A 10747-nucleotide genomic window follows, 5' to 3' on the forward strand; every position below is an offset into this window, starting at 1 on the left:
TGTGGGCTGTAATGAAACAACTCCAGAGCGGAGCTGTGAGAAGCGTCTGGCTGCAATTCACCTGAGTATCACCTCCAAGACATTTCCAGTAATTGCAAACACAATTTTTTTCAATGAAGAGGTAGTGAACTTCAGCATGAAAAGCACACGGGAGACCTGCATCGAACTCTCCTATGCAGAGACCTGATCAGAGCCAACTTACGGAAACTACAGCGAGGATCAGCAGCCCTGCTCAGCAAAACAGCAGCAAAAACAGAAGAACACAGCCAAGTGCACATTACCACAGCCCATCAAAAGGGCTCACACAACCACTCTGCTTAGCAGTAGTCCGGTGGTAAATAATGAAAGAAGTAAATGCATCTGGTTAGCACACACCAGAAGGGTGCAACTGCCCAACAATAACGTGACAGGTGACGTTTCCCAGCATTTCCCCTCACCCACCTCACTGCTGGCTAGTGCAAGGGCTGACAGCACCACCTCATCACTCAGCTTGTATACAACGCTCCCAAGGATTTAAATAAAATTGATTAAGAATCATGATTGTTCTAAAGTACCAGAACAACGGCATAGAGAAAACCAAGCATGAAAAAAGACAGTTTCCACTTGCACTGCCTCAATAAGCAATCACTAAAACACAATGTCTTAGTTAACTAAAAACGCTGGCTATGTACAACAAGTTACAAAACTGTTTTAAACGGTTGAATGAAGGTTTATGCGTAGATACATCATGAGTTCAGACGAAGCATTAACACAAACAAGTTGCTGCCATGAGCTTACCTGCTTCATCTTGTGTGTCAGGACTAATAGCAGTTAGCACTCCGTATCTTTCTCCCCAGGATTTAACATCGAAATAAACATTGCCTAATAGAAAAGAAATATTTAGTTTTAGAGCAAGGATGGGGCACATTCACTCTGCTGATATGATGGAGAGATAGTATTTCCCTGAAAGCAAAACAAAACAAAGTACCTTTGAACTTCCATTTGAAATTCTGATTTAGAAAACCAGAAATGCTGCAGAAGTAGCAGCCCATGTTACTAAGCTTTACAGTAACCCCATGGCATTTTCTTGATTTGCACCTAAGACAACACTGTTTTCTGGACATCTGCCTGGGTTTTTCCCCTGCTAACTAGCAATCCCCTCCCATGACTGAATTATTACCTACTAGTGTTCCAGTTAAAACACATTCGCATCCTTCTACAGCCACTAGTGCTACTAAAAAATTTTCCACACATTGTGTTTTGCAGGCATGTCTTTTACAGTACATGGCAGATATCCAGCTCCTGCTACAGCTATAAGCTTCCCCCAGCTCCCTTGCAGAACCCAGGCCAGGACTTCCCCACAGGAGCTGAGACAGCAGCTCATTACAGCAAACAATTATGTTAAATAATGAACTACTTTTAACTTAAAAATAGGATAAGAGTTATTTGGCACACTCCTATCATCACAAACAAGTTGCTCAAGCAGTAGTAATCAACAAAACCCGGTACAGCATATCTCACCTGATCCCTAAGCAGGATCACTAAGAGGAGGTGCCTTACTGCAAATCTTACCTTGCGAGGTTGCATAAGCCTGTCCATTAGCAATTATCGTTTTTATAAAGGAAATTATCTGAGGAATGTTTTCGGTAACTCTCATATACACTGTAGGAGGAAGGACCTTAAACAAAGAAATGGTGACAGTTCATTAGACTGTGTGAAATACACTACTGACAAGCCACTCCAACGTCAGAAACAAATTTTAATGACCACTCTTCTTAATTTTATCTTACAAAAAACAATGTTGCAAATATCATAGAAAGATTGCAAGCACTATTTAAGATGCAGATAATATTAAAAAAATAAAAATAGGGACAGAAAAAGAAATCTACTAGTTTTCCCCAGTGGCTTACTGCCTACTTCTGACAGTACTCTGGAAAAGAAGCAAAGTCACCTGAACTCAGTGACAGAATATTTGATGTTTTATATGCTTTAGATCAGGATATTTCTGCATGACAGTAACTAAGTATTATCTGTGAACCAAGGCTTTACTGCATGGGGCAGCAAGTCTGTGTTCTTAAATAAATTTAACTTCTTCATTCCTCTTCCAGAATAGCCATGCTTCCTCTCCCCCTCCTTCAGATGGTGTGCAACATAAAGCCTGTTTCTCCCCAGAAGAATGAGAAAGTAAATCACTACTCAGTTTCTGAACAACACTTCATCAGACAAGCAATCAATTGTGTTTTGTTGTGTCCTTCCCCAACCCCCCACATCAAACTGTCAAAAAAGGATTCCTTACTAGAAAAATTGCATTAAAATACTCTAAAATTTAGAAGCTCAATTATCTATACCTTCAAGGCAGCCATATCTTGCTTAAAGTCTTCTTCATAAATGCGAGCAAGAGCTACTGGCGATATATTCATCTGAAAGAAAAAAAGATCAGTAAATCAAAGCGATAACATAAAATACTGCAATCTTTTATCAGGCAGTTAGTAGCTAATTGGAAGACTTACAGAACCCCCAAGGTACAGAGTCAGAAAAGCTTATTAATCTAGCATTCACGGGAAGGGGATGCAAGTTATTTATAACTTTAAAGTAATATTTCATTTAGGCTCCTGAACTACCAAAATATTAATAGATAACTTTTAAGAGAAAGCAACAGAAGATTAAAATAATGAACTCCTTCCCTCCCCCATTATTTTCCTCTTGAGAGGGTCGTCTTCCATTTGTACCTACAAGATACACTACAGTGCACAGATGTAAAATTCATTTAACTTATTGGCAGGGGACGCCGATACCACCTCCTTGTCAGAGACTTGCAGGATGAGACAGGATATTAATTTCCAGTGATTAAGAAAAATGAGATATTTCAGCTGATTGTACTGAAATATGAGTAACAGTCAGGGAAAATTAACTGAAAGTCAGTTCCGTGTTTTGCCAAGTGCAGGAGTTCTCAAACATCTTCTCCACATTTCTCATTCACAAGCTGACTGACAGGAACTGGGATCCTCGCAGAAGTGCACTCCAAAAGGAAAGAGGCAATTTAATCATGTTAAGAAGGCAAAACCTGCCCTGGCAGGCAAAAGCATGGTATCAGTGTATCTCAAATTCAAGTTTTACATCTTCTCTGAGGAAAACCTACTGGGGAAGAGCCAGCAGACTGCCACCCTCTCCAGCTTGCAGATTACTGAATTGTTAACAAAAATCAATCCAGTTTCATTGCTTTGAGTTCGTTACTGGAGTACCTTCAAGGGGTGGGTACCTCTATTCAGACAAATTAGTGAACTAGGCAGGAGTTCTGGTGAAGACCAGATGCTCATCTGGCAACGGAAGGAGGAAGATGCTCAGCGCAAAGGCATGCTTCTGCCTGCAGACCAGAGGGAGAGCTCTTCCAGCAATGGGATTCACCTCAACACGCAGCTCAGCTGCTTCTTTGATCAACAGAAAGACAAAAGCACCTAAAGGAAGATGGGAAAATTTCCAAGCACAGAGAGACTCATCTCTTTTTCAAAGGACCACTCAGGGAATGTAGCATGCTTCTCACAGACCAGATGCCCAACTTTCAGAATCCCTCTATATGAGTCCCACCAGAGGATGAAAAACAACGTCAGGCACGTTGATCCTAACACTAATACTTCAGCTACAAATGTTGGCAACAACAGAAGCCAAAAGCAAAAAAGAGATCTTAGAAGCAGAGACTTTGATTGTACAACCAAAGCGTGCGGAGCAGGGCATTCAAAAATACACAAAAATGCTACATAAAATAGATCTTCTTAGAACCAAAGAATGGAGTAAATAAGCACACGTTCTTTTAAAACACCTTCCCCACACAAAATAAAATCTCCTTGATGTTCCGATGATAAAGAAAAAATGTAAAACGCAGCCTTCTTTTTTTGGTTAAAGAGAACTGGTCTTAAAAAAAAATGCAAATAAAAGGACTATCAAAATGCAGAATAAATTCTTGGTATTTTTGGGTCCAAAAACATTTTTAAAAAATGACATTAAACATTCACCAAGCACGGTTGTTTAAAAAGGTTTGATTAAAATCCATCTGAGAACTACTTACAGCCACAAAACATTTAATCATGCCAACAACCCTGAGAATTCAGTGAAAAGTTTGGTTGTGTTGATTTATTTTTTTCCCTTCTGTATTTTTGTACTGATCCAACCACCAGGCCCCTGTCTTACCAAGCCTTACCCAAAAGTGTCAACTTTCAAGGAGGCCATGAACTCAGACAAGACTAAGGACACGTCTCAAGGTGCTGACTTTTCAGCTAGAGAGTGCTTGGCACCTTTCAGGAACTGCCCTCAACCCTGTATATCATCATTTACTGTCTTTAAAGCTCAACAACATAAAACATTTCTTCAGAAAACAGCCAGAAGCTACTGGCTTCGGTTTGCTTTTGGAAAAAGATATGCTTCAACTCTGCTGATGGGTTGCCATGGCTTTTTCTTTTCCATTGGCCTTCCAGACACGGCAGAAGGCATAAGGCCACCTTTCAACTTAGCTGCACCTGCCCCAGGAGCAGCTAGAGGGCTAAAAATCTCAAAATGTATTACCTATTGAAAAATAAATAAATTAAAAAACAACAACAACAAAAACAAACTTAGGTTATTTCCCTACATAACTATATCTAGGAAATACCAAAAGTTTGGATCAAAGACTGTAGCAAATACCTGCCTCATTGGCTCTTTTTATGATCTTGTCATCTATGTCTGTAATCCCCATCACCATGATAACTTCAGTTTCAAAAAAATGAGTCAGTATCCTTCGGATTATATCAAACCTAACATAGGAGCTGGAAGAGAGAAAAAAAAGAGTTTTTAAACATGCAGCAACAGGAATAAACTTTGATAAAAATGTCAAAGAGCACTGACAGCCACAGAGATATTCTCAATACCCTAATACTTTGGGGGGGGGAAAAAAAAAAAAAAAGGGTGGTCTTGAGTACATAAAATGCTTTTACAAAATTAGTTCCAATCTGCACAAAAGTCAGGCAAATTTCAGTTGAACTGCTCTACCCTCTTCTGGCATTAGTGACACATTACAGCAAATTTTCTCCGCTTTCTTTTCTTGCATCTCTTTATGATAACACTGAGCTGTGTTTCAAGCTGCCTCTCACCCAGAAGACTTTTCCCAAGCAAACAGTACAGAAGAGAGACACGGATCAGTTATTTTTAAAATAAAAGGCCCTCAGTCTGTGTATGCCAGCAGGCTTTCAAAGTCCACCACACAGAGTGATAGAGCTCGTGTTAACTTTGCTTGGGGTCGAGTAACAGGTAGAGCTACAAGCAAGCTATTTCATTAACACACCACAGATCTTTTCTGACAGCAAAGAAGAGCTGCTCTGGGGGGGGTTACTTTATTTTATTTACAGCTGAGAATAAATCTTCAATATCATCCAGGCTGTACGTGACAAAGCTGAACATTTGGCGCGGCCAGACGGATCCACCTGCACGCGGTGCAGGCCTGCGGCAGCCTGCTGCCCCTCACAGGCCCCCCGCTCTTCCTTCTCAGAACATGCTTTGACTCAGTAAAACCCAATTACTGTGTGAAATAACAAAAGGTGACTCCAGGCTCGCACTCTGTCCTGCAAGATGAGGAGAAACCTCAGCCTCCACTGGCTGTGAAGAAACCCGAGCGCACTGCGTCTGCACAACAGAGCGAAGAAAAGCCCCAGGAGCTGCAGCTTTCCATGGCACCCACACCACTGGATGGGCTGCACCCACCGTGTCTGTCAAAGAAAATGAGTGTAAGCAAACACTGCCAAGGGGTTTGCATCCTTCCCCTCAGCTGTGGGGACCAGGCAACCTTAAGATTCAGATTCTACGTAACAAGGACGTGGGCTTGGAGCCCTGCATTCAGCTCTGGGGCCACCAGCACAAGGAGGACATGCAAGTGTTAGCACGAGTCCAGAGGGCCACAAAGATGATCAGGGGCTGGAGCACCTCCTGTAAAAACAGGCTGAGGGAGTTGGGGTTGTTCAGCCTGGAGAAGAGAAGGCTCCGGGGAGACCTTACAGCAACCTTACAGAACCTAAAGGGGCTACAGGAAAGCTGGGGAGGGAGGGACTCCTTGTCAGGGAGTGGAGTGATAGGACAAGGGGGAATGGCATAAACAAAAAAAAGGGCAGACTTAAATTAGATATAAGAAAGAAGTTATTTACTATGAGGCACTGGAGCAAGATGCCCAGAGAAGCTGTGGCTGCCCCATCCCTGGAGGTGCTCAAGGCCAGGCTGGATGGGGCTTTGGGCAACCTGGGCTGGTGGGAGGTGTCCCTGCCCATGGCGGGGGGGGGGGATTAAATAATCTTTAAGGTCCCTTCCAACCCAAACCATTTTGTGATTCTGTGATGATTTTAGTATCTTGATGAAAGAAAATACTTTACTTTTGTTGTTTGCACTGTGTCCGTATTAAAAAGGCCTTTTGGAAGGTAGCACATGCTGCCAAGAAAAGAGATATTAATGAACAGCAGCTCACTGGGGGCAATGTGCATCTCATGTTGTGACACAATTCCAGTAGATTAAATTCTTCTTTGGACCTCTTTCAAAGGGACAATGCCAGCATCAAAAGCTTAAAACTGTATTTAATGGTTCTGCAGCTTTAGTTCCCAAATGATACACAAATTTTGTGTCGTTCCCAGGCACAATGGCATGAAGGAACTCCCTCCTATTTGGGCTTATTCTTACCATGGCCCTAACCAGGCTGTAGCCCACATCAGTAAAATCCAAGCCAGTCTCAGCACTGAGGGAAAAGGTGGCATTTTCTGCATCTTTTTTTTTTTTTTTTTTTTAATATATAGAATAAATTATGGATGCTGTCTGAAAACACACAGGGTGCCTGTTTTGAAGTCTGGAAGCACAACATGCTAGAGAAAGTTGGATTATCTAGAGAAGTAGGAAGTCTTAGTGGGGAAAAGAAAAATAGTAATGCAATTCTTTCCAAATTCCTCTTGAGGATCTCAAGCTCATTTCCATTATTCATGATCTGCTGTTCTTGTTACGCTCACTGCAAATGAAATGGAAAAAGGATGGAAAAAAGAAATTCCAGTGATAAGATCAGATGCTGCAACAGTGCAACACCATGAGGATATTTTATAGGAGTGACCCTGTAGCAACATGCATCATTCCATGTGACTTTGTGCTATTTTCCAGAGCATTTCCTGATCTGTAGCCTCCCATTCATTTCAGCTGTGCCAACAAAAGCAATGTTCTTGTAGCTCTGCAAGTAGGCCTAGATACTGGGAAAAAATAAAAATTAAAACATTCTGAACAGGGCAGCTGAGATGTCACTACTGAGATCTGCAAGACCACAGACACTGGGAGGGAACAGTTAATTCCTTGCCCCCTGAAGGGTTCACCTGTTCAGAAGAGAGAGAGGAAGATCTTTAGCACAGGCATCCTGCTGTACTACAGAAAACACGTGAAGGCATTAAAGAGGCGGCAGAAGGATGATAACATAGCTCCTTATCTGCGTGACACACCACCGTGAATGTGATATGCAGCCCTAACTGTTCTTTCTTATACTATAAGTGAAAAGGTCAGGAATAGGTGGCACAGAAACATGGCAAACTTTCAGACCAGGGAAGCTTGAAATTGTTAGTTTGGACATAGGCTAAAAATGGATGGAAAAAATAGCAGGTCTCTTTTAATCTACTCTTTTAATCAGGAGAACGTGGAGAACCACTGACTGAGACACTCAAAAGACACATAATGATCCAAGTTGAAGGTGAAGTCCTCTGGCTTTATAAATGCTGTACTCCAGACCCACTATACATACCACTTTGTATCTGTTCTAGCAGAGAAACATGGGCAGCACTTATAGAAACGGTATAAGTTCTACTCCACAGGCCAGCTGTGCAAGGCAATGCCCGCACCTCTCCTTCCTTGGTACAGTTTGATTACTGAAACTTTATGTTAAAAGAGCATCACGCACACACACACTGAGGAAAGATGCTGAAAGAAAGACGTGAATAAGATCAAGAAAAGAATAGCTGTGATAACAGGAATATTATTACATGTAATAATATAGTGTTATTGTATCTTAGAATAGTTCACTGTGCCAAAGCTATGTGGAATATCACCAGAGAGGAAAGTTTTTGAAGAGCCTGCACCTGCAGCACCATGCACAGCAGAGCTGCACCCAGCCTCCTGGAAATGCAGCAGGCGTGCTGTTGCCCCTGCTGACTGTCCTGGTGAACCTACAGGGGTAATGGGTATAGAAATTACCCACGGATATAGAATATTTTTATATATATATATACATATATGCCCTGCTGGTGTGCCAGCAGCCAGCAGAGCTCACTCCCTTCCCTCCCTACGACCCCCGGGCACCCTCTGCCTGCAGGGTTAGGAGCCGGGGGCTCAGAGGCAGCCCGGATCTCCGCGAGCAGCCGCAGCAAAATCCCCGTCCCTCCCCTCCCCGCTCACTCACCAGGCGTGCCCGAGGTGCGCCCGGTCGTACACGGTGGGCCCGCAGCTGTACCTGCGGAGACACAGGGAGGCAAACGGCGCCCGTCAGCCCCCTGCGGGCAGGGACCGGCGGCCGAGCCCCGGGGCTCCCCGCCCCCGCCGCTACCAGGTGGCCACTCGCTCCCGGGCCAGCACCAGCGGCTCCTTGCTGCGGCTGCGGCTGTTGTACGCCACCACCCCGCTGGGGCTGCCCGCCGGGGGCACCCAGCGCTGCTGCCTCCTCCGCCGCCCCGCCTGCCCGCAGCAGCAGCGGCGGCAGCACCGCCGCCATGTCGCCGGCGCGGCCCCGCGCCAGCCCCGCCGGGCGGCCGCCGCCATTCCGCGCAGCATGGCCGCGGCACCCGGCACCCCCCCCCCCACCCTGCCGCCGCTCCCTGCTCCGCTCCTCGCCCGAGGCGGGGAGGCAGGAGGGAAGAGGAGGGGTCGGGGCGGCTGTCACCGCCCCCGCCGTGCCGCCCCGGCAGCCCGGAGGTGGCCGGGATGTGCTGCTGCTGCCGGGTGCGCTCTGCTCGGGCTGCTGCTGCTGTGGGGTCTGGGTTTGGTGACTCAGCACGGGGAGGAAGCGGGGCTGAACCGGCTGGAGTGCCCGGACCTGCTCTGGGAGCTCCGAGCTGCTCACCTGGGGTGATTAAAGCTGCACGGAGCAGGCGCACGGTATTTGTAAGCTGCTGTTTGCTTCCCTAAGTAACTCCTAAGCAACTATTGCTCTCTGCAGCTACCTGAGAGGAAGGTGTGGGGAGCTGGGGTCGGCCTCTTCTCACAGGTAACCAGTGATAGGACCAGAGGGAATGGCCTCAAGTTGCACCAGGGGAGGTTCAGGCTGGCAATGAGGAGCCATTTCTGCTCAGAAAGAGCAGCCAGGCACTGGGACGGGTTGCCCAGGGAGGTGGTGGAGTCACCGTCCCTGGGGGTGTGCAAGGAGAGGTTGGGCCTGGTGCTTGGGGACATGGCTTAGTGGTGACATTGGTGGTAGGGGGATGGTTGGATCAGGTGATCTTGGAGCTCTCTTCCAACCCTAATGGTTCTGAGAGCAGCTACCAAGAAAACAAGTGAGAACTGCACAAGCACATATAATATTTTCCTCCCTAGTTTCCCAGCTTCTGACTGGGTGACTTCCTGAGCCGGACACTACTTTTTTTTCCCCGTGTATATTTTTTTAACCTATTCTCAGTGAGTTAACTTCTTCTGTTAACTTCCCCAGCCACCAGGGAAAACCCACATCAGCTCCAGCCTCTGGCAAGGAGCACCACGGGCCCGCTGTCAGTTTTAGAAGCAGTCCTCATGGCCTGTTTTGAAGATGCCCTCCACCTGCTGCAGCCCTTAGCCCTGCGTGGTAGGAGGCAACCACCAGCTCCAGCACGCTCTGGCTGTGCCGCTCCCTGCTGCCTCTCTCCCCACAAACCTCTGGTTTGGGGCAGAGCCTTTTCTCCTTTCCCACAGCACTGCAGTGGCCACCAGCTAAAGCATCTTGCTGGCCTCTGCGTGGAAGGTAATAGTGCGTGACTGCAGCCTTTCTTGACCACATTCTGCAGAGAGTAGGGTTGGCTGCGGTGAACCGCCTTGCAGAAATCCTGATGCTGTGTTCTCCTGAATCTGCCAGGGATAGGTTTCTTAGAATTTTTTTTCTCATCTTGAATATGAGCGTTTAAATCACCGCTTTTACATAATAACAGAAATCTCTCTTCATCCAAGCAGGCTGTCTGTATCTGGCTTAGCTGTGGAGAGTATCAGATATACAGCCCTACTACTGACAGATGTTTTCTGCTCTTCATAATATACAGTTGTGTTCCACAATGTTTTTCATTTATCAATGAACTTTTGATTAGATAAGAAACCTATTTTATGGGCTTGCTATTTCAAGACCAGCTAGGATAAAACTAAAGATACCATCCAGTAACCTTGTAAGTGTTTGCTTTAGACGTTTCTCTGGAAGCTAATTATTTCAGTTTCCATAGTCGGCTGGTTTTGATGTCTTCACTATTCAACACACATCCTGTTAAGAGTTGTCTTTAACTGTTGTCTTCTTTGTTCTGTACAGTGCCAAGCACTTTGAGAGAGGCCGAATCAATACTAAGTAACAATGGATGTTTTTTTAGCTGTAATTCCAGGTTTAGCTGTCATGGATGAAACTGCCAGCAGATCAGAAGAATGGAGAAACTTTTTCTTTCCCTGATGGTTTCAGAAGGCTTAGTGCCGCTGGTATTCCGACTAGCTTTAATTTAGCATTTAGTCTAGAAATGTCTATGTCCTGAAAAAAAAATAAATAAATCTGAGGGTAGTAAAGGCTATACAGTCATTA

At 45.2% G+C, this 10747-nt stretch overlaps 1 protein-coding gene across 2 annotated transcripts in view; it reads right to left on the minus strand.

Annotated features, from left to right (window-relative positions):
• The window catches only part of CARS2 (cysteinyl-tRNA synthetase 2, mitochondrial), a 34360-nt gene extending 25881 nt beyond the window's left edge, over positions 1–8479 (minus strand). The window contains exons 1-5 of one of the 2 annotated variants that reach the window (XM_032203945.1): positions 8411–8479; positions 4658–4775; positions 2328–2399; positions 1552–1657; positions 778–861 (exon numbers count right to left, since the gene is read on the minus strand). In XM_032203945.1, coding sequence (XP_032059836.1) covers positions 778–861; positions 1552–1657; positions 2328–2399; positions 4658–4711 — 316 coding nt within the window. In that variant the 5' untranslated portion in view covers positions 4712–4775; positions 8411–8479. Of the gene's footprint in view, positions 1–777; positions 862–1551; positions 1658–2327; positions 2400–4657; positions 4776–8410 lie in introns of those variants that run through there. The other variant, XM_032203937.1, reaches the window with a different exon arrangement.
• Between the last annotated feature and the right edge of the window lie 2268 nt (positions 8480–10747).

This window comes from Aythya fuligula, chromosome 1 (assembly GCF_009819795.1).
Source record: "Aythya fuligula isolate bAytFul2 chromosome 1, bAytFul2.pri, whole genome shotgun sequence".
NCBI classification, from domain to species: Eukaryota; Metazoa; Chordata; class Aves; order Anseriformes; family Anatidae; genus Aythya; species Aythya fuligula.